Source organism: Podarcis muralis, chromosome 7 (assembly GCF_964188315.1).
Source record: "Podarcis muralis chromosome 7, rPodMur119.hap1.1, whole genome shotgun sequence".
Lineage (NCBI taxonomy): Eukaryota > Metazoa > Chordata > Lepidosauria > Squamata > Lacertidae > Podarcis > Podarcis muralis.
This window is the reverse complement of record NC_135661.1, coordinates 72,006,909-72,034,147: the sequence shown is the minus strand read 5'-3', so window position 1 is coordinate 72,034,147 and position 27,239 is coordinate 72,006,909. Positions and strand designations below refer to the sequence as shown.

Below are 27,239 nucleotides of genomic sequence, written 5' to 3'. Positions count from 1 at the left end.
CAGTTATAACATAAGCTCATCTAGTCAAGCACAGTGTTTTCACAGGTTTCCATATATAGGTTTCTATGGGAAGCTCACAAGCAGAAACTGAGCACGTTAGCACTCTTCCCACCTGCAATTCCCAGTTAAATTTCATTTGGTGCTGTCATGCAAACCTGATTCCTGCCAAAGATGGCCTTTTTGTTTTTGTTTTGTAGTTTTTATTCATTTTCATCTTTAATCTGTTTAACAAGGTTGCATTGAGACATTATCGAGAGGTCTGGAGAGTAGCAACACGAGAGTGGGCCTTCTCTGCAGTGGCTCCCTGTCTGTGCACTGCTCTCCCCAGGGAAGTTCACCTGGCGCCTTCATTATACACCTTTAGGTGCCAGGCAAAAAGGTTCCTTTTTAACCAGGCCTTTGGTTGACCTGATCAACATCCCATACCCTTTTAAAATGTGGCTCTTTGGGGAGGGGGATATTATTGGGTTATTGCTTTTATTTTTATTTTATATACTGTGATCTTTTTATGTGACCTCCAGGTATAGGGCGGTATATAAATTCTATTATTATTATTATTATTAATAGAAGAGCAATAATACATAATACATAAAAATAAAAATAAAACAATAAACACTCAGATAAACATTTCTTTCTTTCTTTTTATTAAAGATTTTCTTGATTTACAAAAGTGTGTGCAATGTCTCTCTCTCGTATTTTTCCCCCCATGTAACATTTTTACAAATCAGTTTCATTTGTTGAGACATTAGGAAGTCAGATAAACATTTCTGAACATATCAACGTAAGTTTGTCAAAGTGTATATACCAAAGTTATTACAGATATGAAATGATGTATTCTAATGTCTATTGCATAGATTGATGATCAAAGTAAAAAGTATTTTGTATCAGCGACAGATAGAATTGATAGGAATTTATAGGGAGGGAGGGGGGGAGTAAACATGTACATGCCAGACTGTGCTGTAAACTATAGGTAGTTTTACCATATACTTCATTATTTGTGTAATCAATAATCACAATTTTTTTGTTTTGTTATGTATTTTAAGTCACCTCCTTAACAGTTGCCCTTAAAAGGCTTGAACTGAGCCCTAATATAATTCCTTTTTACATATAAAGGGACAGCAATAACATGAAATTCAGAATGACTCTGGTCAAATCATTGTCTCAGCCAAGCCTCACAAGATCTTGTTAAGATATTTGTTTATTTGTTCCATTTGTAAACTGCCCACCAACTAAGTCCTCAAATATTATGAGATGATGTATGTCTATAGTGAAGAGTAAATAGAAGCAGTTAGAAAAGAATATGATACAAAAATTCCAAATAATTAACAAATAGTTAAAACTAGGTAGAAAAAGAGAAAGGTCTGAATGCTGTGATGTACCAAAATTTAAAAGGTTGTTTTTTAATTGAAAAGCAAAACATTTCCAATTTTCTATGACAAATTAAAGTTTTTTTTTAAAAAAAGATCTCTAAGTAGCAAGGAAAACCAATATTAATCCTATAAGGAGCGAATAAACAAGTCTCTCCGGAGTACTGTAAAATCTGCGGATCGCATTCGCTCTTTTTGCTGCAGCTCCACGCCGGAAGCTTCCCTTCCTCCCCCGCCTCTCCGGAGTAGCCCCGCCCCTCCTCCCCATTGGGCAGCGCTGGGAAATGGGGCAGGAGGGAAGAAGCCAGCTCCAGCAGCGCGATGCATTTGCGTCATGGCCCCGCGAGAGGGCGGAGCGCCCAATGGGAACCTGTCTTTGGCGGCCTCCTTCCCGCCCCGCCGAAGGGCGGCAGCATGCGCAGGAGCCGGGAGTGGGCGGGCCCGTCGGGTCACGTGGGCCCGTCCCCCGCCGATGTGGTCAGCGGCTGCGGGGTCACGTGATTCGTTGCCTACGCGCGGTGGGGCCGGGTGCAGATGGCGGACGCCGAGGCTGACGCGGCCCTGCAGCCAGAGATGCCCCGGCTGGCCGCCGGCCTCAGCTCTCGGCTCCGGCAGCTGCAGGCGGAGCTCAGCGAGCAGGGGGTGGGCGAGGGCTCGTCGGGCGCCTATTGCCGGGACTTCTGTCAGGTGAGCGGGGCGGGCCTGGCGCGAGGGCGGTTATTTGGGGGGGGGCGGAGGAGGGCGCGCGCGCGGGACGGTTGGAGGGGGGGAGGGTCAGGCTGGGCCGCTGGAGGAGGTTTGGGGCGCCGGGGCCCCGCGGAGGAGGAGGCGGCTGAGGCGCAGGGGGCGGCGGCGGCGGCGAGCCGTTGCCTGGCGCTGGGGAGGCGGGGCCGAGGGACCGTCCCTGTTGGGAGGCTCCGCCGACGCCGCTTCCCGTTTCTTCTGATGTCGGGCTTCGCGGGAGGTTCGGGTTCCGGGACCCAATGGCCGTCTCTCTTCTCGGGGGGCTCCCTCCCTTCTCCGCCCAGCCTAGCGCGCTCGGGCTTTCTCCGCGCCCGCTTCCGGATGCTGGTGTTTTCGGCGCGCTCTCCCCGCCCCCCCGCCTCTTTTTGTGGCTGCGCCGGAATTGAAGGAGGAAGAGGAGCAGTTGGTTAAACGGGAGCGGGGGGGGCTTCGTTTAACGAAATCCATGACCCCCCTCCCTCCTTCCGCGGACTCTTTCTCTTTTCCTCGCAGATCTTTACACGTACACCAAGTCCTCTTTCGCCGTAGCTTTCTAACAGCCGTAGTTGAGGGGGTTATCTCCCTACACTTTGAGGATCTTTGTTTATATGTTCCTCTTCCTTGTCAATAAAAATGTTTATCTGGATCTCTGCTTCCGTTGGGGCTATGTTCAGTATCTTCTATGAGTTTGCCCAAAGATGAGGCCTTGCCTCAGGACCTCCCAAAGATTAGATGTGCGGTTGCCAGAGACAGGGCCCTTTCTGTGGTGGCTTCCTACTTCTGAAATCTCCACTCCCAACATATTTGCCTGGCTCCTATTTCTGTGGTTTGCTAAAGTCTTTTAATAGTAAACCATAACTTATTTTCTCTGGGTTACTTACTGTTCCGATAGTGTGGATTGAGTATAATATGGCTTGATTCTTATTTTTCTATTTGCTTTGAGTTTTTGTAAGCAACTGTGAATGCCAGTTCACCTTTTCAGTACAAAAACCTGTATTGACATCTTGGATGTCAGTCACTTTGTACGGTGTTCTGAATCGAATAGTCCTATTGATATGACTTTATTTTAAAATGGAGATCCAATTCTTTTTCCAACTCATATTGCAATAGACTTTGTATGTTAGTTTTGGGTTGAAAGTATCAACAAAGTATTTATACAAACATGAACATCCCACATTAAATATAATGGCCACATGGTTTCCATTACAAGCTTGCAACAGGTTAGATAATATTTTCAGGTACGTAGCTTTGTTGGATGTCAGTGTAGAAAGAAAGATTTGATGCTTGGAAATGATCAAAGGGTTGAGAAAGGTTTGTGAATTAGTGAGTATGGGTTATCCATTGAAGTCGAGTGAGAAACTCTTCCTTAGACATGTTTTCCTGCTTCAAGCTCTGTTACATTTTCACTGTCAGATGAAGGCCATCCAGTTCTCCTTTGGGTTTGATGATTTTATCCAAAGGTTGGGTATGGATCATACAAAACGGTAACTTAATATTTTGGATAAAAGTTTTCACCCATTTGTCATATAAATGGATTGAGATAATGTCCAATGTTGTTACGATTAAGAAGAACCATCTAAGAGTACTTTGGAAGAACACCTCCACCCCTGCTGACATGAACCGCTCATAGCACTAGCACAAGGAGGAAAACCACAGTGGAGGGAACCCTTTAATAATTGATTTAGATGGTGCCTTCTATGCATGTGGTGCTTTAGAAAAAATAAGAGTACAGTTTTGCCATGCAAAAATAGGGGGAGGGAAATGGAGGCGTGTAAAAACAGGGCCAAGAAGATGCAGTTATTTCAGTTATGCATTTATTTAGGCTTAAGTTTCATTGAGTAGGCTTTTGGGACTAGGGCAGCCCTGGCTAACCAGTGAGCTGGAGCACAATTCTGAGTCTTGCCTGTGCTGATTGGGACTGGTGGAAGTTTTTAATCTCAATAGCATCTGGAGAATGGCAGGTTAGCCACCACTGGGCTATAGGGTTCTAAAGGTTTCAGCTGACACCATGAGTGCTTGGAATAGCTGTTTTTAGTGTCCACCAGGTCCTGCAATACTAAAACACCCTGGTCACTTTGTGTTGATCTGAACCATTGACATATAGAAGGACTGGAGCACAGAAAAATGTGCATGCCACATAACCTCCAGAAATGGGTGATGGTTTACATTGTCAGCTTGGTTCATCAAGTAGACACATGGGTTTTAAAGAGTTGTAAACTAATAATTCTTCTAGGCTGCCTTGACTTGTACGGAAACAGGTGACGTTTGAAATTTAGTTCAAAGCTCAGAAAATGTAATTGTGTTGGATTAGCCTAAAGAGAAGTGATTGTGTTGATGTCCCAGTGAAAATGAGATCTTTACTGCCTTGACAATCCAGCTTAATGATAACCTTTTATTTTCCATGTTTGCATCTTATTTTTTTTTTGGGTATGTCCTACAACTTTTATTAAAACATAATTTTAGTTATTCAATACTAGACTTAACAAAATGGTTGAGTTGTTAGATTTCTAGATGAGATGCTGCTGCACCTTAGGTCAGTGAATCACTTTCAAGTCTTTCTGCTTTCAATACATGAACCTACTAGCTTTTGATGGAATATCAAATCCATGTTTATATGCCTCTGCTATTGTGTGCTGTGGTGTTTGATATAACAGCAATGGGGCTGTTATAAATCCATGTAGGAATACAAAAATGATAAATGGCTGCATTCAGTTAAGTTTACTCTGTCGTTAATAGATTTATTAAAGTCATTATTTTCAGATCTACTCCAAGGGAGACTAAAATTGGTACAACCTAGAGCAGGCACCCCCAAACTCGGCCCTCCAGATGTTTTGGGACTACAACTCCCATCATCCCTAGCTAACAGGACCAGTGGTCAGGGATGATGAGAATTGTAGTCCCAAAACATCTGGAGGGCCGAGTTTGGGGATGCCTAACCTAGAGGGTTTTGTAGCAACTTGAAGATAAACAAATTTAGTCTAGATTCAAGTTCATGCAGGTGTATGGAATCTCTTTGCTATGTGAAATGCAAAAGTACAATATGTGACAATTCACTCAAGTGATTGTTAACAACATTGACCTGCAGATAAAATTACAATGCAGTGCCACCAACCTAAAGATTTGTGGAGGAGTTGTATTTTGAGGTCAATGGCATGACCATGGGTACTCTCCTGTCCCAACAATATGCGAGCATATCAATGGCTTCTTCAATTCCTGTCCTAAAATATCTTGTTTCTGCTGTACCAGCCTAACACAGCTATCCTTCTGTATTTCCACCTTGCGATACAAGTAGCTCTCTATTGCAGCGTTTCCCAAAATTCTGCTTGCTGAAGCACACCTTTTCTGATTTCAGTTGGAGACATGTTTTACTCATAAATCCCAAAATGTTTTCCTTTTTACATTTTGTAAGGGTAATAGCTACCCTTCTCATATCATAGAATCATAGAGTTGGAAGGCATCCTTTAGGGTCATTTAGTCCATCCCCTGCAATACAGGAATCTTCACTAAAGCATCCATGACAGATGACCATCCAACCTCTGCTTAAAAACCTCCAAGGAGGGGGAGTCCACCATCTTCCAAGGGCGTCTGTTCTACTGACAAACAGCTCTTACTGTCAGAAGGTTCTTCCTGCTGATACGATGGAATCTCCACTTGAATCCATTGGTTTGGGTCCTACCCTCTGGAGCAGGAGAAAGCAAGCTTGCTCCATCTTCCATGTGAAAGCCCTTTAGATATTTGAAGATGGCTATCCTCTTCTCTCCATCTCTTTTCCAAGCTAAACATACCCAGCTCCCTCAACCGTTCCCCATAAGGCTTGGTTTCCAGAGCCTTGACCATCTTTGTTTCACACCTTCCATATTGTCAATATCCTTCTTACATTGTGACATTCAGAACTGGACACAGTACTTAAGGTGTGGTCTGACCAAGGCAGAATAGAGTGGGACTGTACCTTCCCTTGATAAGAGATTAGACCCGTGTTGATGTAGCCTTGCCTAGCATTCTTTTTTTCTTCTTCTTTTTTGCTGCTGATGTATCAAATTCTTGTCTTGTGTGATCTACTAAAACCCCTGGATTCTTTTCACATGTACTTCTGCCAAGCCAAATGCTCCCCAGTTGGTTATTCCTGCCTAAGTGTAGAACCTTGTATGTTCCTGCGTAAGTTGCTGATCTGATCATGCCTCTTCATTGGAGGGTGGCAAACCAAGGACAAAGAAACACCTGGCATCCTTATCAGAGGAAGATAATTCTTTGAAATTTCTGCATCTAAATATATTTAAAGAACTCAGTTGCATCCCCATCCTTTGAGGGTGTCCTTTGCAAAGTCTCTGTGGGTGGACCCCCTCCGATGCTTGTGTAATCAGCAGCACACGTAGTGCTCCAATGAGCAGCATTCAAAATTCACCAAGCACCAACCTCATTTTACACCTGGCTATTGGTCACTTGCAACCAAGTGAAGATGCCAGGGTGCCAGAATGGTGCCTGGTGTCTCTACCATCTGGAGGTGCATGCCTGGGGGTCCTTGGATCTTGCCTGTCAATACATCCTAAAGAATTTTCTGTCCATTGTATTTCATCTACACAATCAGAATGAATTTCAGGAACCAAAAAGTTGTGTTGAAAAACACAACTTTTGAGCTGTTCTGGCCCCAAAATGGCAACGGCATTCTGTTCTGGTGACTGTAACTCTGGTTTAAGCTGCTATTCTGTGCTTAGCTTAAATATCTTGAGTTTCTAACACTGCCAATGAATACTTGGTAGCTACTCATTATGTCAGTGGCTGGGACCTCAGCAGCTTTCCAACTTTGCTGGGAGCTTAGTTGAATCTGGATACAACTGATTTATGTAGGCTGAACAGAGGCTGATTGGAGGACAAGGCCATAACAAGTGACTATGGGGAGACACCTGGCAGCCTTTCTGTGGGAGAGTGCTATAGTGCTCATGTCCTGCTTGTGGACTTCCTATAGACATCTTTTTGGCCACTGTGAGGACAGAATTCTGGAGATTGTATTTGGGGCTCATGGACTCTTCTGTTTGGTTTTCTGTAGCATGCTGTGTGAGAGTCTCCACTCTTATTTAGTCTTCCTTACCTGTTGATAGTGTTGCACAGTTTGTGGGAATGGCTTAGTTTTTTATCTTTACAGGAATTGGGTATGCAACCATGTAAAGTATGAATTGAGCAGATGAGAAGTCAACAAGCAGTAGGATATCAGGTGGAGAAGCTAGGGGTGCAGGTGATGTTGCTTTAAAATCCTACCCATTCATGAGAAAGGATTGACTTGGTTCTTGATGTATCCTCGGGGAAAATGCTTGATTGTACATAAACCCAACAAATAAAATTACCAAACACGAGTAAAAGCGTCAAGGCATATGTATGGAATGTCAAAAGTAATAGTTCATGCCATTCCAGCATGCTTAAGTCTTCTAGAATCACAAACACAGATTTGGGCAAAATGATTTTCTAGTTAATGCACTCAACAAATCTTTATACAAATCTTTATACAAATAAGTATTGCTGGGGATAGCAAGATCTGTGGAGCATATGCCACTCTTCCTTGCTGCAACCCTAAGATTTTCTAGAATCCAACTTCTGATGATCACATTGGCCCATTTGTTTCATTAACACACAGAAATAGGGCACTGGGTGTTAGTAGCTGAGTAGCACTTTGCATAAAGCTGTGATTATTGCTGTGAGGTGCTGGGTGTGACTGGGAAGTTCTGTGATGCTGCATACATGTACAAACTTACAGAATAAATGTGTTTAAGAAGTATAATCAGAAAGCCTTCTAATTATGAACCTCCTAATTATGAAATATTGAGTTGACCCTAGCTGTTTACAGGCAGCAGGAACTATATTCCTATATCCATGAAAGCTCATCTGCTGTAGATCTTGGCTTTTTATTTATTACTTGACTCACTAGGATGATCTGAGATAGTGTGCAAGCAATTGACTACTCTGTGTGTGTGAGTGCGGGTGTGAGTGGTTTGGGTATTTTTCACCCCTTTACTCCATAAACTTATGACTGGATAAAAAGCCTTTCTGTTTGCTTTAGCTCATATGAAGGAGAAAGCTAAAATAAGATTCCACCATTTTTTAAAAATAATCATGGGAAAGGTTGGTGTTCAGACTAATGAAAGAACATGGCCAAATACTTGAATAGTCTGGTTAAACAAGAAAGTGAGCTTAAGTACATTTATAGCTATACAAATGTAAGAATATTTAGCTTTGATATTTGATAATTCATTGAGAACTGCTTGTGGTCACAAGAAGCTGGAAAAAGAGTAAAATACAAGCATTTAAATTTAACTTCCACTATTCAAGCTGCTAGCAGTTGGTAGACACAATGTTGCAGCTTTCCCTTTTGCACTGGTGGTGAAAAGCACTATACAGTGGTGCCTCGCAAGACGAAATTAATCCGTTCCGCGAGTCTCTTCGTCTAGCGGTTTTTTCGTCTTGCGAAGCAACCCTATTAGCGGATTAGCGCGTTTAGCGGCTATTAAAGGCTTAGCGGCTAAAAGGCTATTAGCGGATTAGCGGATTAGAAAAAGGGGGGGAGCAAAAAAAAATCGCAAGACTCACAAGACGTTTTCGTCTTGCGAAGCAAGCCCATAGGGAAATTTGTCTTGCGAAGCAACTCAAAAACGGAAAACCCTTTCGTCTAGCGGGTTTTCCATCTTGCGAGGCATTCGTCTTGCGGGGCACCACTGTATTGGGGCTACTGTAGTTCTCTAGAAGTAATAATAATAGTAATAGTAATAATTTATTATTTATACCCCACCCATCTGGCTGGGCTTCCCCAGGATTGAAACAGCTTAAAACATCCTGAAATTTTGCCCACCTGCCTTCTTCAGAGAGCTTGGATGAATGTAATTAGGCCCACAGAGTGAAGTGGATTGAAACAATTGAGTAGTCAGGTACCAAGTTTAGGTGAGCCCAAGGGCTTGAGCATGCCTACAGGGTTTTTGATTTAGAACAGCAGATCCCCATGTGGAATTGCAAATTGCGCTGGAAAGCACTTACTGGTTTGCCATGTGACTGCAGTGGGTTATAGCTGAAGAAACAGAAGCCCAAAGTCCCCTTAGACACATAGAACTCACGCAAAAAACATGCCTGCAACTTCCCAGGGCAGTGTTGTCAAGCAGTAAGCAAATGCCATTTGAGGATATGTTCACAGGAAAAGGAAAACAAAGACAGCAAAAGACTTGGAAAGTTAATGATTCATCTCTGCCAAATTCTAATAGGCCCATTTGGATTATCAGGTTAAAACTGATGTAACAAGAGAAATTGAAAGGATTAGTGAGTATGTAAGTAAAGCACATGGAACACTGCGGGTGTTATTCTTACCAATATTGTGCACAGTAGAAAGGTGTGTTTCTCAAGCAGTGTTCAGAATTCAGATCCATGCCAGTACCTGTCAGAGGTATTGATGAAAAATATGGTTTGATTTATTGTCACACTGGCAGCTTTCTAGTTAGTTATTTTTTGTTTTATTTACCTTTGTCACCTAAATTAACTTAGTGCAAAGGATTAAAAAAGGGGTTTCCTATCAGCTCAATGAGGTCAAATGCCAATTTATAGTTCATTTGTATTTGTATTAAAAGTGCTCTTCCTATGGGGGGGAGGGGTTGAAAGGAGGTAATAATAAACCTGATTTAGGAAGACTTTAGTTCAAAGTTAAAAATGTAAGCATTACACTAGGCCAGGGTAGGTAATGATCCATATCTCCTCACCTCTCACAAACTGACTTAGAATAGGTCAGTAGGAACACATATCTGTCCGTCACCTGATGTCTTAATGATTTGAGGTGATTGAGCAATATCATTTGAACTTTGGCAGGTGCTAGTCAATTGATGCTCGGCATGTACCTTCAAAGAGGTAGGCAGGGCTCTGTAACCATTCCTTTGACATTTCTGTAGAGAAAGAGGTTTGGATGCAAAGCACTTCTTCCAGTAACATACATCCAAGCCACTTTCTCCAGTTCCATCTGCTGCAGTATGAAGTTCCCAGTGGGAACTCCCTAGTGCTCCTAATCTCATAGTGCTCTCTTCTGATCAGCTGGTAGTTGGGGCCTCAAAGTGCCTGAAAATCCCTTTTTGGCCTGGAGAATGACTTTACCTGCTGCACACCTGAGCTTTTGGATATCAGATGATGTCACCAATATTATAATACGTAGGACAGGTGGATATGGCTTTGGCCTGTAATTAGGCCTGTGAACCAAAGTTTTCACACTCTGTTTAGGCCATGAGTTCTTAGTGAAACTTAGAAAATAATTTTGAAAGACTGTTCAGATGGTTCACATGTCATAGCAAGCCATAGCTAGTTTTTAGCTATGGCTTGCTTTGGCATGCAGACTGGCCATTGTTAAAATGCTGTAGAGGCCCATTAATTTTGTTTAGTCATGAGAAATACCGTATTTTTTGCTCTATAAGAGTCACTTTTTCCCTCCTAAAAGGTAAGGGGAAATGTGTGCGTGCGTGTCTTATGGAACGAATGCAGGCTACACAGCTATCCCAGAAGCAAGAGGGATTGCTGCTTTCACTTCACAGCGATCCCTCTTGCTGTTCTGGCTTCTGAGATTCAGAATATTTTTTTTCTTGTTTTCCTCCTCCAAAAACTAGGTGCGTCTTGTGGTCTGGTGCGTCTTATAGAGCGAAAAATACGGTAATACTATGTAAGACTGAGCTCAAAGTGAGACTGGCTGCATCAGCACTTCACCTGACTTGACTCTTGGTACATTATAACAGCTGTGGTAAAATTCTAAAAGATTACGTTGTTGAAATGATTCCTTATAATGTTTTGATTTTTTAAAACTCCTCTTAAACTATATATTGTTTTCATCTTTAAACAAAAGTAAAGTAGATGTTAAGAACTTGGTCTAGTTATTTGTCAGTATAGTTCTTCTGCTGAGCCACAAGAGTTGGTGTATTTTTTCCACTGGAAGATTAACAACTCTTTGTTTGCTAAATGTTGGGGTGTGAAAACCTGCCTGAAGGTAGCATCAAGACACCCCACCACTATTTTGGTTAAAAGCAACTATGTGAGGGATTTGGATGATGAAGTTGCAGGGCTGTGATTTCTTCCTTCTGCTTCCCCTGACAACACACTGATTGACTTAACTACTTCACAAGCTGTTACTAAGCACAGAAAGGGAGGAAGACAGAGATGCTATTGGTTCTGCAGCTGCTTTTAATGAAAGAAAAATATTTTCGGAAAACCTGATACGGATTTTCCACATTCGCCTAGTTTGGCCCTAGTTTTTCAGGGTCTTCCCTATACCTTAGCAAGGTGTATGCAATGCATAGCTCAGTCCTGCTGATAGCTGCACTGTATTTGAAAGAAACCCTGCATAGACTGCATCACTGCTTGTGAGCATACACATGTATTATGCTTTTGTGAATGGGTTTGGCATGTGCCACTATAGGCTTGGTGAACGTGATCCTCCCAAGAAAAAGAAAGAAAGAAAGAGATTGCCTTGTAGGGAAATGTGATGGATGTTAAATCGTACCCAAAAGATGTGAATACAAATTTTCATTGTGAGGGTATATAAAGACTGTTTTGAGTGCAGGTGCTGTGTCTACAAAAGGCTGTAGATAAAACTTGCTAGTTCATGAGCTTATACTCTACAGCTATCATATAGCAGTTCTTTCAGGAGCTGCATTCTTGAAAGTCCATAAATAATAGTAATTAGTATTAGCAGTTTTGCTTTAGGAGGAAGGCAAAAAAGAGTAGAGTGACAGGTTGCCATTTCTTTGTTTTTGCTTTTGAGAAAAGTTGGAAAGCGTAATATCCTCAGCATAGAATTATAACATTGCCTTGAAATAGCTTAATCAGAGTTGAGAACAAATATTACCGCATTACATCTTTTCATTTATAGACGTTGCTACAATATGCTGACAATCCGGGTGCTTCGGAGCATGTTCTGCCTTTCTTGGAAGTGTATCAAGTCGCCATTCAGAGCTTTGCCAATGCCCGACCTTACTTGACTACCGAATGTGAAGAAGTTCTTCTGGTAATTGGCAGGCTAGTGTTGTAAGTACATTGGGACATGACTTTTTAACAGAAAAGAGAATTTGATCAACAGCAGAGATTTTCAAATTACTGTGCCTACCTGTCCGATATTGAAAATAGCATTCCCTGTATCAACAAAGCAGGGTGCCTGTTTGCATACATCCTTGGGTGGGGGAAGGTCATTACAAAAGGTGAAAACAACTATTCTATATTTTCAAAAAGGCACTGGAAATTGGAATGCTCTCCTCACATCTCTGGCATGCAGACACCCCACTTCGTTGTAGGAAATTGTGGGGTCTGTATACTGACAGCAAAGCATGGAGCAATAGTGTGAGGCTGCAGTCTCTCGGGCAGCGGGGTGGATAAAAATCATTGTTTTTTCCATATTTTTTTTAAAGTCAGATTTTTAAAATTTAAATCTTTTTTTTATTTAAATTGGAAATTTTTATTTAAATCAGAATTTTTAAAATAAAATGCTTTTGGAGGAAAAATCTTTCTAAACATAGTTTTCTATTTAAGTTATATTATAGTCCAAAGGCTATTCATCAGGAAATAAGGGTTTGTTTTTTATTATGTAGCATGAGGCTTCATATGCAATGTTTAAATTTTTTTTGATAAATAAATTCCATTAATCCATTCACAATGTCATGCTCTTCCAGAGGTTTCTGTAAGATTATTTGGGGGCATTTTTTCTAATGAGAAGATATTATCACAGATGCTTGTTTAGCAGTTCTCAGAAGTGTGAATTTGTGTCTGCACAGATAACATGCCTTTTTTTCACAGAAAAATGTTATAAAATAAACATACAGAGTTGAGGAAGAAACCTTAATCCCATTGTTCCTTTGCAGATTTATATACACAGAATCAACCCGTTACCACTAAATTCCAAGAGGTTCAATGAATAGACTGTTTGGAGTGGAATAGATCTGCACAAGTAGCTAAGTGTGAAGCAGTAAAAATGAAAGTGCAGAATACTCCACAAGTCTTGGGATCTTTGTGTAATACTTGTGCAAGTCAGTTGCATGTCTGTGCAACTCAGACTTGAGGCAAGTGCTGAAGGCGCTTCAGGGCTTGCAATCAATCCCACTGGGTTCCAACAACTGCACTAACACTTAACTGTACAGAATACAGCACCTGAATGTAGAAGCAAATCCAAAGGGGTGGTGGAGGAAATAGTAACTGGGATCTGTACCTGGAACTTCAGTCCTGCAGGAATCTCTGAAGTTCTCTGCTCCAATCCTTGGTTCCCCTTTTCCAGCTTTCCACCAGATTTATCACAATATTCTCTCCCTGGAGGAGAAAACTCAGTCTTAATGGGTTTTTTTGTGTACTAAAACTCAGTCTTAAGTTTTTTTAAAATTGTTTAAGTGCATCAGTTAACAAACATGGATACATATGCTATAATGTTATTGTTTTAGTTAAATAAATTGTTTAAATGGAAGGAAATGGTTATTTTTCTCCTTCCAATAAAGTGCAGCAGAAAAGTTGTCCAAATATAGTTAACTTATTAAACCTCACAATAATTTCATAATTATCTGTCTATGTATTTCTTAAGAGTATAACCAAATCAGTAATTTTTGATATAACTGTAAAAACTACTCTGAAAATTTATTATTCCAAAAATAAACCTTCATCTGGTTGTAAATATTAAGATTATACCAGCAAGAATAAGTCTTACTGACTAGTGATTTAAATCGTGATTTAAATCGATTTGATTTGATTTAAATCAAATCCACCCTGTTGGGCAGGGAGTTTGGCATGAAGACCAGTTGCTTCTCTTTAACCTGAGACCCAAAGGATTGGGGGGGGGGGGAGTTGGCTGGGAGGATGTACACCCTATGATGTGTATCCTCCAGGGCCAATGCCACCTCACTTTCAGGATCCATTCTGTGACAAAAGTTACTCCCCTCCCTTTTAGCTTAACTGATCTAGAGGTGGGGGGAACTCTGCTGAGAGCATGCATAACTGCTAGGATTTTACCAATCTTATCTGTTTCCTAAATTTAGGACAATGGGAAGCACCAGAGACTGTGTGGTGTAGTGGATAGAGAGCTGCACTTGAATCAGGGAGACTTAATCTGTCTCACAGGGTTATTGTGATTGGGGGAGGGAAATGTATAACCCTGTATACACTGACCTGAAGAACGGTGGAATGCAAGTTTAAATTATGTGTAGAGAAATAACATTACTGTGAACTTGTAAATGGCATGGATCATGCCATCTTCTCCCCATGCTGCATCTTAGTGAACCTTGAGCCTATCTACTTTCCCCCCCGGGCTACATATATTATAAACGGTACTTCTTTGGAACTCGGTACCTGAAAATTCAAAATGTGAATGAATCTGCAAGACCATTATTATGCATCACATTGGTTTTCTTAGGTCAAAGATGCTGTTAAGAATAAGTTGCCAATACAGCCTGAAAATCACTCAGTGCTATAATTCCAGCTAAATATTGTTACAGTGCATCTATCTTGAGTTCTTCTCATGGGAAGCAGCATCACTGCTAGTAGCAATTGTTATGCTGCTTAACAGCTTCAGCTCTTTTCTACTATGTTTTCACATTCTTTTGACCTAGAGAGATTATAAACAGAGATACAAAATGACCCAACGTGCTACTTCCTAAATGGTGGTCCTAACTAGCTTAGTTCTGTGATTTATTTATTTCAGGAGCTGTTTTGAACTACTGCTTTCTGTGCCTGAAAGTGAGGAGCAGTCTGAACCATTGTTAAGACTGTTTCAGTCTATACAGGCAAGTATTTTTCATCTCTATTCTACAGGGGACCCTGTTTCAACAGTTTGCATCTAGAAATACATATTTTCAAGTTATAACTAAGTAGGCTGTGGTATTTGTGGCAGTTCTTTATTTGAATCCAGTATAAAATGGGAATAAATACATTATGATTACGTATACCTTACCTGGGTGTCTTATATGAATTCTAGTTCTTCATACAGCCTTTAATATATAGTGAGGTTGTAGGCCTCCTTTTGCAACTTTTTATGTGATAGAAGAGTGCTCCAGTAGTGCAATATCCCCTGTCTCACATTGGGAGTAGAGGTTTGGGGAGACTTCTTTTAAAAGGAGGAATGTCTGCTAGGGGACAGTGCACAGCCTTCAGAGAATTAAATGGAGATAGTCAAATGTACCATTAAATAACGCTATGGTGACATACAGGACAAAGCTTTAATGGCTAAAGTAATCTACTTTATCAGACTAGGAGAACAGCACAAGACAGCACATTTTCAGGCAAGAACGGACTAATTTCATTGATTATTGTAGGAGATATGGATGGTTACCCACTGCATGTTATGAATTCTCCATGTTTTGATGTAAGGAAGGCTATGTTACTCTGGGCTACTTGCTGTACAATTATATAGTGAAATTTCTATTACATAAACTTGTAGGCATGATCTCAACATGACTAATTGTAAGATACCTTTGTTTGTATCTTCTCCTTTTTCCAAGCTATGTACCTCACAATAGAAATGGAATAAAAAAACCCTCCTCTAAATATGATAGTGGGGGGCACATTAACAAAGCCAAAGATATTCAGTGGATCTGCTCTGAGTTCATTGGATATTACCCGGTGTAATTAAATGCTGGAAAAATGCCGTATTTCTGCAGCCTTTTCTTAGAGCCTTGTGTAGAGATCCCAACTGAAATCTTAGAAATGTAGGAATTTATATAACAGTAATAATAAGAATAATTTATTACTTATACCACGCCCATCAAACTGGGTTGTCCCAGCCTCTCTGGGCGGCCTCCAACAGAATATAAAGAACACACAATACACCAGACATTAAAAGCTTCCCAATAGATGTCTGAGAAAGGTTGTATAATTGTTTATCTCTTTCTCCAACATAGGATTCCCATAATGCTTTACTTAAATTTGGAGACAATAGCCTCGAAACACTGGCTGACATTTCAAAGGAAGGTGTATGGAAGAATCCAGTTCTCTTAAATATTATATCACAGCAGCCTGTAGAAGCAGAAGAAGGTAAGATCTTGAGACCTGTACCTCAAATGAGAATTCCATCACTGTGCCACTGTTATGATGTGAGCAGTAGCTAGTCTTTCACACTGAAACATTTTGCTCCTAAAGAACTGAGCATGATGATAGGTCTTCCTCAACTGCTGCTGTGAGGAGCATGCAGAGCTTTACCATGAATCCTGAGATGTCATTTTCACTCTTCCAGTCCTGTAGCATTCCATTATCTGCTAGCTTTCCTTGGCCTAGATTCTAGGGAGAAGAAAAGTACTTGGCCTAGTACCAGCTTCTTGTTCGTTCTTTCCCAACACTGTGGTCATACCCCTTTTATTACATATGGCTGTCGTTCGTTACCTGCTGTGAAACTGCTCATATAATAAGATTTGAGGATTTTATTCAAAGAACCATAAAGCACAGGGAGAAATTTTTTTTGAGCTGTTCCAGGAACTCTTGCGCAAGAGCTAGCGGAAGACAGTGCTGCACCACAACGTGTTGGGTTGCATTATAGTATGAGAAGCAAAAGCAGAATCTTGTGGCGTCTTAGACTAGCAGATTTTATTATGGCACAATAGTAGTCTCCTACATCAGATAGAAACATGAGGAATATTGAATTAGGAAAATACTGAATGTAGCACATAGTCTTTAGTGCAGGCAGTAAAAGAAGCCTTTGGAGTCTGAAGAACTTCTGGGTTTTCTCATACAGTGCTGTGAACAGGAAATGTTTTCCACTAGTGTTAAGAGCACCTTTTAGATCCAGCATTTAGATCGTTGTGAAGTTTTTCTGAAAGAATCTTGTTAATAGAGTTTAGGAATTCCCAAGTATTTATGCCACACACCCTTGCTTATGATGGGTCATTCACAGGTTACTGTTTCTCTGTAGAACTGCAAACTCAAACCCACCATAGAACATTTCCAACTGTTTTCATTACAGGCTACAACCATTTTAGGTGCGTCCAATTGATAAGCAGTCGCCAATGCGCAGGTTCTTTTTGGATCTGGAAGAGGGCAGAATGGGGGCAGGGCAGGGTGTACCAGGCTAGGGCTCATACGTGCTCAGGGTGGAAACACCCCCATGTGAAATGGTCACCGCCTGTACTTGGGGATAAAAGTGAGGCAAGATGGGAGTCCTTTGTTTGGTTTGGAGTCTTTGCCTTAACCAAAAACTTTCTCCCCTTCCACCTCCGCCCAATGGATATGTAGTTTAAATTCTAAAGAGTTTCAGGAATTCTAGAACAGAATTTCAGGAATTCTAGAACAGAAGGCCATGAAATAGGCTGTCAGATGCCAACCACTGGCATACATTACTGCTTGAGCTAAATTCTGGTGATAAATAGTGTGTGCAAAAATCTTTTCCACTTCTTTTCTAGTCAACAAACTGATTAAACAGGAAGGACCAGTCTTTATGCAGATGCGAATAAAATACTTGATGAAAACAAACCGCCTTCGGCAAGCTGCTTCCCTATCCAAACTGTGCAAAGAGTCCACGGAAATTTCAAATACATTGCCATTTCTCCAAGCTTACATCACTTGCTTGTGTTCCATGCTTCCAACTGAAGAATCTATCAAAGAGGTGAGTGGGCAAGCTCTGATCTTGGTGGTGTTACCTGTTCAATGCCTCTTAATTGTGCTTTGTATTTCTAAAATGTATTGTTTTATTGCTCTGGAAGTAGCTTTGGAACTACTGTTTTTACCACAACAGTAGTTCTAAAGCTACTTCCAGACCAATAAAATATTGGTGATATATAAATATTGATAATAAAGCCAAGATATTTGCTGCGGAGAGACGGAGCAGAGGATTCACGTCTAGAAGGCTGCCTCTGCTGATACAAAGTAACATTGGAATTTTATTTAATGGATACAGTGGTACCTCAGGTTAAGTACTTAATTCGTTCCGGAGGTCCGTTCTTAACCTGAAACTGTTCTTAACCTGAAGCACCACTTTAGCTAATGAGGCCTCCTGCTGCCGCAGCGCCGCCAGAGCACGATTTCTGTTCTCATCTTGAAGCAAAGTTCTTAACCCGAGTACTATTTCTGGGTTAGCGGTGTAACCTGAAGTGTATGTAACCCAAGGTACCACTGTATTTAAAATCCTGTTCAAAGCAGGTAATAACAGTTTAAAACCTCACAGTGAGTGAACAATAGAAAGACTATTTAAGAAACAAGCCATTAAAAATAAAACACTGTAATTCAGGCCAATAAAGCAGTACAATATAAGATCTGAACTGCATTGTTTTTAGGTGCTTTTAGCACTTCAAGTAACAAGAGCTGGGCTATGCCTTTGTTGACAATATGGACTTTAACACAGCTACTGTAGTGGCACAAACTACTGATTGCAGAAGGATATAAAAGTCTTCCTGAAAGTACCTTTGTGTGTGCAAAGTGGTTTTGAATGAAACTATTTACAATAGAATTCTTCTGGATTTTTGTTTTTGAAAGATTGCAAAGGTGGACTGCAAAGAGGTCCTGGATATGATATGTAATCTGGAAGCTGAAGGTCAAGATAGTACTGCATTCATTCTTTGTACAACATACCTCACGCAGCAGCTTCAAAATGGAAATGTGTACTGCTCTTGGTAAGTACTATGTCCAGATATTATTTTCAAATGCATGTATTTGCTATTCTGGCTCACATAGGCCATTGAAGTAGCTCACATTAAAGAGAATGTTTCATTCTATGTGAATGAAATTCATTTCTTAAAAACAAAGTATTTACATTTGTTAAACAGTTCTGAGTACATCTCTTCCATTTTTCAAGAACCTCTAGAGGTTGAACAAACTAATGTTAGACACAGAGAACATCAGATAATCCTCCAAACTACAATGTGGAGGATCCAGAATGAGCAGTAGGGAACATTTGAAACTATAATTTCAAAACATGGTTTCCCTCTTAGCCAGAAATGGAATCCAGTGATGATCTCTACTTTCAGGGATTTCTGCTCTCCTCCTCCTTGTTTTTTCAAACTGTGGAGGATTAACTGAATGCAGGCAATTATATGAAGAAGCATATATTCCAAAAGCAATCCTGTGGTTTTTTTACATTTAATTTATTCTTTACCCAAATTAATGCTCCAAATTAACGTCATCTTAGAAAAAGGCTGTCCGTCAGTAATGTTGATGCTTGGAAACATGCTTGACAAGGATTTACAGATGTTAAGTATTACCCAAAACATCAGGAATGGTTAGATATAATAAGCTTAGATTGGATATAAAATAGAAGATACTGTTGTTAGAACAGTGTTTGATGAGGGTGGAAAAATAAATCCTCGAAGAGAGGGTTGTTTCTATCTCAAGACCATGGGGAGCCATCCGGTGCCTTCAGGATGTTGCTGGACTCCAGCTGCCATCATCCCTAGCTGGGAATGAAGGAGCTGGAGACCAGTAACAACCAGAGGTCATTGTGTCAGCTATCACAGCTCAGGACCCCCATTTCAGGTCAAGTATGAGACATGGGGGCAGGGGCGGGGAGAGAAGAGACATGAGACCTCAGAGGTGCACTGAAAGTCATTTATTTGGTTTCTCTTAGTTGTATGCCTTAGCTAAAGAAATTACTCTTGGTATAACTTTTCAGACGATCTCTTTCCTTTTTTCTTATCTTGGCCTTCTAGTTTCTCAGTATTTCTTCTAGCATTCTGCACATTCATGTTTAAACCATTGTTAAGCTTGACTACTGGATCTCTAACTAAGCATTTGTCCTAAACTTTCTCCGTAGGGAACTGACTTTATTTTGGAGCAAACTACAAAAGAGAATTGACCCATCTTTAGATTCCTTTCTGGAGCGCTGCCGGCAGTTTGGCATCATTGCTAGGACATTGCAACACTTGTTCTTCCTAATTAGAGTCATACAAGCTGAAGTAAGTGCCTGTTTGGGAAACAGTTTATCACAGAATTAACCTATGTACTTTCAGCAGATAACAAAAATTCAGTAGCTTTTGGGTGCATCCTGTTGTTGGCTACTCTGGGAAGACATAATTGATGGCTGCCTTGTGTCATTCTGATGGCTAAGCACATGACAAGTTGAACACCTGAACTTCACAGCAGCAAGTCAGACTGCACTTTTCTTCCCTTTCACTTGCTTCAGCCAAGTACATTTCTTGCCCTTCATGTCTTCTTCCTGTTGGAGTTCCTGCTGATTCAAGCTGCCTATTTTCTGTTTTAGATAAGGAGTACTTGCATAGTGGAATTTCCTATCTTCCAAGGCTTCATATTCTAGTCCTTAGAGGACCTTGGCACACAGTAGATTCAACTCTGCTTTTACTCTATTGCTGTATTGATGTTGCTCTTTTTGCTGTACTACTGATGTTTCTTCAGCGCCTCTATCTAAAAAGACAAAGGAAGTAATTCAGCAGCAAAACTTTTGAGTGGAAATAGGAAGTGATAAGGAATAGTATGGAAGCAAAGAAGTTGAAAAATCCTTGCCGTTGTGCAATAGAAGACAATCTACAAGTAGATAGCTTGATTTGATGTGGTTTTCACACACACACACACACACACACACACTCTCTCTCTCTCTCTCTCTCTCTCTCTCTCTCTCTCTCTCTCTCTCTCTATATATATATATATATACAGCCATACCTTGGAAGTCAAATGGAATCCGTTCCGGAAGTCTGCTCGACTTCCAAAACGGTTCAGAAACCAAGGCGCGGCTTCCGATCGGCTGCAGGAAGCTCCTGCAGCCAATCAGAAGCCATGGACGTTGCGACAGACGTTAGGGTTCTAAAGAACATTTGCAAACTGGAACAATCACTTCTGGGTTTGCGGTGTTCGGGAGCCAAAACGTTCGACTTGCAAGGCGTTCGACTTCCAAGGTACCACTGTGTATATATATCTGAAACAGATATATAAATCTGTTTCAGAATTCCAGGTATACTTAGTTCCTAAAAACTTGGGAATGGCTTTCACAAAATTGTGTGTATTTGCTGCCACAAAGTGTCTTTTATGCTTGAAACCACTCAAAAAGAATCTGCAGGCCACCAAGTTGGCAAATTCTACTCTGGCAATGCCTAACATGCCAGTAAAAAGAATCCCCACTGTAGTAGAGTGGTTAGAATATCAGGATGGCAACAGAGACCGAAGTCCAAATCCCTACTTATCCATTAAGCTTAACTGGTGACTTAGGGTCAGTCATTATTTCTTAGCCTGATCTACCTTACAGAGTTGTTGTAAAGATAATATGTGTACCAGTGAACTCTATGGCAGAATTAAGTAGCAGATATGACTGGTGCCTTCTTTAATTTTAAGAAAGTAAATCTCAGTATGTCTTTTGGGGTAAAACATTGAAGTTGATTGAAATAAGAAATGCCAGAGTATGTATCTTTATATATCCCTCTAATCCAGGTGTGGGGAACCTGTTGCCATCCTAATGTTTCTGAATTACAACTCTCACCATCCCTGGCCATTTGGCCATCCTTGCTGGTGTTAATGGGAATGGGAGTCCAGCAACATCTGGAGGGCCACGGGTTACTCAAATCTGTAATCGCTTCAGGATTGAGAGGGCTAGCTCGGTAGAGCGTAAGACTTATCTCAGATTTGTGGGTTCAAGCCTCACATTGGGCAGATGACTCTTGTCCCTTCCAACTCTAGAGTTCTATGAAAATTTATCCATATATCTTGTCCAGTTTTTTCAGTTGTGTTTCCTTTGTTTTTAAGAGATGTCCCTGGGGGCTAAATTAAGATCTGACTTGTGCTCTCTTCTTTCCTATAGGCAGAAGAATCAGGCCTTATTGTGTCTGTTTTGTTATGTGTGAGAGCCCTGCAGCTCCGATCAAATGAAAATGATGACATGAAGACCTCTGTATGCAAAACAATTGCATGCCTTCTGCCGGAAGACCTTGAAGTAAGAAGAGCATGCCAGCTCACTGAATACTTACTTGAGCCAAGCGAGGAAAGATACAGTCTACTAGAAGAGCTCTACCTGCAGCCAGATCAAAAATTGGATGAAGAAAACGCAGCAGTTCCAAACTCCCTCCGTTGTGAGCTACTGTTGGCTTTAAAGGCGTATTGGCCATTTGATCCAGAATTTTGGGACTGGAAAACTCTGAAGCGACACTGTCTCAAATTGTTAGGAAAAGAAGTTTCTGAGTCAGAGGATGATCTGAGTTGCAATGAGATGTTGTTCAATGAAACCGAACTGTTGGATGGTCTCCTAAGCGATTGCGAAGATAATAATTTTGAAGGTCAAGATATAATAAACCAGCCTAAAGAGAGGGTGAGAGTTAAAAAGCCGATTGGATCCTCAGAAAGGTACCAGAGATGGCTTCAGTACAAATTTTTCTGTGTTATCTGCAAAAGGGAATGTATAGAGGCCAGAATACTTCACCATTCTAAGATGCATATGGAAGATGGCATTTATACATGCCCAGTGTGTATAAAAAAGTTCAAGAGGAAGGATGTCTTTGTGACGCATGTGATGGAACATGTAAAAATGCCTCCTAGTAGAAAATACCGTAGTAAGAAGAAGTTGCTGTTGAAGAAAGAGAGGCTGGCAAAGAGCAGTCTAGCCAGAATTGCTTCTGTAGGCCTTGGAGAAAATCAGCCGCTCAAAATAACACAGTGTGAACAACCCAGACTCAACACGCAGGATTTCGTCACGTTTAGTAAGCTAGAAAACTGCCACTTGCAGGACAGGGACCTGTACCCATGCCCAGGCACGGATTGCTCCAAAGTGTTTAAGCAATTCAAGTACTTAAGTGTTCACTTGAAAGCAGAACACCAAAACAATGATCAAAATGCAATGCACTACTTGGACATGAAAAACAGGCGTGAGAAGTGTGCATACTGCAGGCGGCATTTTGTTTCGGCTTTCCATCTACAGGAGCATGAACAAGTGCACAGTGGCCCTCAGCCGTACATGTGTGTGTCGGTGGGCTGCTATGCTAGGTTTGGATCAGTGAACGAGCTGCTCCATCACAAGCAACAGCACGACGATCTGCGTTATAAATGTGAGCTCAGTGGTTGTAACATTGTTTTCAGTGACTTGGGGCAGCTCTACCACCACGAAGCCCAGCATTTTAGGGATGCTTCCTACGCATGCAACTTTAGTGGTTGTAAAAAATTTTACTATTCCAAAACTGAGTTTACAAATCACCTGTCGATGCATATGTCAAATGGTGAAATAAAGGAGATGCAGATTAAGCATGAGGAAAATGTTTCTGGGGACAGTCTTACTTGCCTTTCAGATTTGGAAGTGTTTGAACAAAAAGGTCCTTCTGATCTGCATGGGAGTCTTAATTTGCCTTCGGGATCTACAAATTCAGAGGGAATCCAGCAGGTTAAGCAAGAATCTACAAATTCGGAGGAAACCCAGCAAGTTAAACAAGAAGCTATATCTGATGGAGAGGTGGATGGCAAAAGTAATGGCAGTTTAGGAAGCAATATTGCATCCCTAGCCAGCGAGACTCAGTTGACCCCTTTGACTGAAGCAGTGGACTGTGGCCAGGCAACTCCTGGGAGTGATTTACCCCGTGAGAAAGTCTTCCTTCCATCCAATTTAAAAGAGCGGTATTCAAATGTGGCTGTATATTTTGATGGGAAAAGATTTACCTGTGGCTTTGAAGACTGTGGATCAACGTACAAAAATTCAAAGGGCATGCAAAAACATCTTCGAAGGGCTCATCCTTACCATTTCAAACCTAGGAGGAAGCTAGGTCTGAAAACTAAAGATATTGCTCAGTACAGTGACAGTCATAATACTGATGGAGATATTAGTCCAGAGCTCATATATCATTCATGTAGAAATACAGACTCTCCAGGCATTATAGATTGTAATACAAGTTCTAATAGCAAAAGCTATTTAAATGAAGAACTGTATCCTTCTTCCCCAGAAACTTCCTATTTTGAAGCTTCCAAAATGTCCAGTTCAGAAGATGCAATGTTGGAACTTCTCCTGGGCTTGAAGCATTTAAGTTTAAAAAATTCCAGTGGTCATACTGGAAATTCTTCCAGGTTGTCACAGTCTCCAAACTCTGAAGATGAATCTACCTCAGACTATTTCCCTGAAGAGCAGCAAGGCAAACTACCAAAACAATACCTTACCCAATTGGCAGCCAAGCCATTTTTCTGTGAGCGTCAAGGTTGCACATGTGAATTTGTGACCAGGGAAGCGTTGTTGACGCATTATGTTAGAAAACACAATTATTCAAAGGAGATGGTGCTTCAGTTGAACATGTTTCAACACCGGTATTCCCCTTTTAAATGTCATATTTGCCAAAGATCATTTACAAGAAAAACACATCTTCGAGTCCATTATAGAAACAAACATAAACTTGGCAATATGACAGCAACTCAGAAATTACTTGGTAATGAGAGTTTTGAGGATCCGGATGAGAGCGCTGAGGATATGCTGAATGATACCATGGGTTCAATGTCTGATTTCTATGCCAATACAGAGGAAGAACTTGATGACCAAGCTAACCTGGCTGAAGAAGAGCAGTGTCATCCAAAGAAAGATGAGCTTAGTTCTGAAACAGATCTGGAGTCTAGTGAAGAAGCAGAAAGTTGTGTAACTGGCAAGCAGACGAAACTGTCTGCTCTGGAAAGCCACCGGAAAGGACTAGAAGCAAGAGAGGGGAGGGGAAGTAAAAGAACAGTTGCCAAAGGAAATTTATGCTACATTTTGCATAAATACCACAAGCCGTTCCATTGTATTCATAAAAATTGCAATTCTGCATTTACTAATCAGAAAGGTTTGATTCGGCACTACAGAACGGTGCATCAGTATAACAAAGAACAGCTCTGCCTAGAAAAAGACAAAGCGAGAACAAAGAGGGAACTTGCCAAATGTAAAAAAATATTTGTTTGCAAACAGAAGGCGTGCAGCAAACGCTTCTTGTGTTCTAAATCGCTTGCTAAGCATTGCAGTGACTTTCATGGCCTGGACCATGTAGAGGATTCCAAAGTGCTTTCTGAAACAGAGTCCGTGAGATTTCCTTGTCACCATCCTCAGTGTCCTGCTGCATTTTATTCCTTCCACAAACTGAAGCATCACCTGATGGAAGAGCATGCTAAGGAAGAGGAAATAAATAAAGAGATTGAAATTCATTGTGACCTTAATGGTTGCAACCGAGTTTTCACAACCTACAGCCGCTATTCTCAACATGTATATTTCCGACACAGTGATTATGATGGGGTCTCGGAAGCTGCCAAAGAAAAACTGGCCCACCTTAAAGATGGACAGGAGCAAAGGTGCTTGAAAGATAAGTGCTTCGGGCATGAAGAGAGCGAGAAGAAGAGACGGATCCATGACAAATCTGAGAAGAATAATAAAAGCAAAGGAAAGCAGTTATATAACTTCAGAACAAGGGAGGAAGCCCTGCAAATGTGCAGAGACAACTGCAACCAGACACAGTATCCTTGCATGGTTCGGGGGTGTCCCTCTGTAGTAAAACTGGAAAGCAGTATTGTGAGACACTATAAACGTACCCACCAGATGGCCAGTATTTATATAGAACAACAGTATGAGGAGCTTGTACTATGTGTCGAATGTGGTACTGTGATAAATGACCCCTGCTTAGAAGAAAGCCAGGGTTCAAATAAAGAGCTAAACAGTGACTCTAAGCAGGAAGTTACAGTGCACCCTGCATATCAGCGTGAAAATGAAGGGCATCGTGTTCCAAACTCGGACTGCAATCATGATGATAAAAGCAGTAAAAACGGCAGCTCCTGTGGGAGTGACAAGGCCCAGGAGGCTGGTGTCTCTTTGTATACAGGCACTTTAAAACATATCCACAATCCAAAAACCAGGTGTTTTGTAGAATGTAGTCGATTGGAGTCACCTCGGTATAAAACAGACAACTTGCCTGGAAGTGATGGAAGAGAAAACCCCTCCTACTGTGTGAGGTCAGGTGTACAGCTACAAAGGGAGAAAGATGTAAACGACTGGCAGCGTGCATCAGCACAGCAGAACATTAAAAACCCTCCTCCCCTTTCTGCTACAAAAGATAAGATGCAGAGGCAATCTGCGCCAAAGCCGTTTGATTTAAAGTCCTTCAAACCAATGGGGTTTGAGTCTTCCTTTTTAAAATTCATCCAAGAAAGTGAGGAACGAGATGACGATGACGACTCCGAGGATGAATGGGAGCCGGCTGGCCGATATGAGTTGGGTGTGGTGGTACAGAAAGAGAAAGACTTCAAAAGGGATGACACACGGGGCAAGGCTGCATATGAAACTGTCCCGGCAGCAGCTGTGTCCAAGAAAAACAGCGGCTCCAGAGCTCATGGGCAGCTGAGAGGGATGCAGCCTCTCTTATCCACGGACTCTCCCTCGATCCCTTCCCTGGAAAACCTGAGGGCCATATTGGACAAGGCGTTAACAAAGTGTGGGGACAATGCCTTAAAACAGCTTCATTATTTGCGACCAGTAGTTGTTATTGAAAGACGTACGTTATCCTCGCCCCTCATAGACTTCTTCCCAACAAAAAAAACAGATCACCTTTGTGTGGAAAGTTCATAAATTGTTGTGTTTAATTTAAAAATAGAGAAGGAGGGGAGACTTCTTCCACTTCTGGGGGCGGGGGGGCGGGGATGCTAATTGGTTCAGTGCACATGGTGTTGAAGTTAGATTAGGCTGTTCAATTCCATGAATGTATGACATCTGTCTACAGTATTGGCTGAGTTAATATAGCTCCCCTGTTAAATTAAGAGAGAGAGAACAGATATTTTGGTGCTAATTAACAGAATATGGAGCTGGGGGCTTCCTCTTGCAGAGTAAATGTGCATGATTGTATATGGAACAAATACTTAGGGTACCAAGTGGGGGAGGGAGGGGGGAGGGAGGGAGGATGGAACTTCTTACTTGACTTGAATGTGCACCTCAGGGTGCTTTGTGTAACATATTGTACACTACAGCATCTTATATTTTTTGAGTTATGAGTTTCAATAAAAATGAATTTTTTTCACCCATTTTGGTTGACTGTACAGCCAGATGTCCATAGCTTAAGACAAATTTTAAACTGAGTGTTGCATGTAGTAATTTTGAATCCTGACACATTACCTGAATGTGGCAGTGTGTTTTATGTCTGACTGGGGGTGGAAATGTCAGGGTAGCCTGTTGAACAGGAAATGGGGAAACTCTTAATAAGAATTGATGTAAAATTTTATAAGGTATGTCAAGAAGGAAATGAGCAACTAGGTAAAGACATGATGCTCCTTTAAACAAATAAG

The 27,239-nt window shown here is 41.2% G+C and overlaps 1 protein-coding gene across 2 annotated transcripts; it reads left to right on the top strand.

Annotated features, from left to right (window-relative positions):
• The first annotated feature begins 1,686 nt into the window (after nt 1-1,686).
• RLF (RLF zinc finger) lies at nt 1,687-26,978 on the top strand. 2 transcript variants are annotated; one of them, XM_028742717.2, is made up of 8 exons: nt 1,819-2,054; nt 11,962-12,116; nt 14,764-14,845; nt 15,959-16,091; nt 17,450-17,652; nt 18,519-18,655; nt 19,792-19,933; nt 21,784-26,978. In XM_028742717.2, the coding sequence occupies exons 1-8, from the start codon at nt 1,902-1,904 to the stop codon at nt 26,527-26,529; spliced, it is 5,751 nt and encodes a 1,916-aa protein (XP_028598550.2). In that variant the 5' UTR covers nt 1,819-1,901; the 3' UTR covers nt 26,530-26,978. The 2 variants fall into 2 exon arrangements, with proteins under 2 accessions (XP_028598549.2, XP_028598550.2); XM_028742716.2 differs by lacking the exon at nt 11,962-12,116 and having other exon boundaries at nt 1,687-2,054.
• Nucleotides 26,979-27,239: the final 261 nt, after the last annotated feature.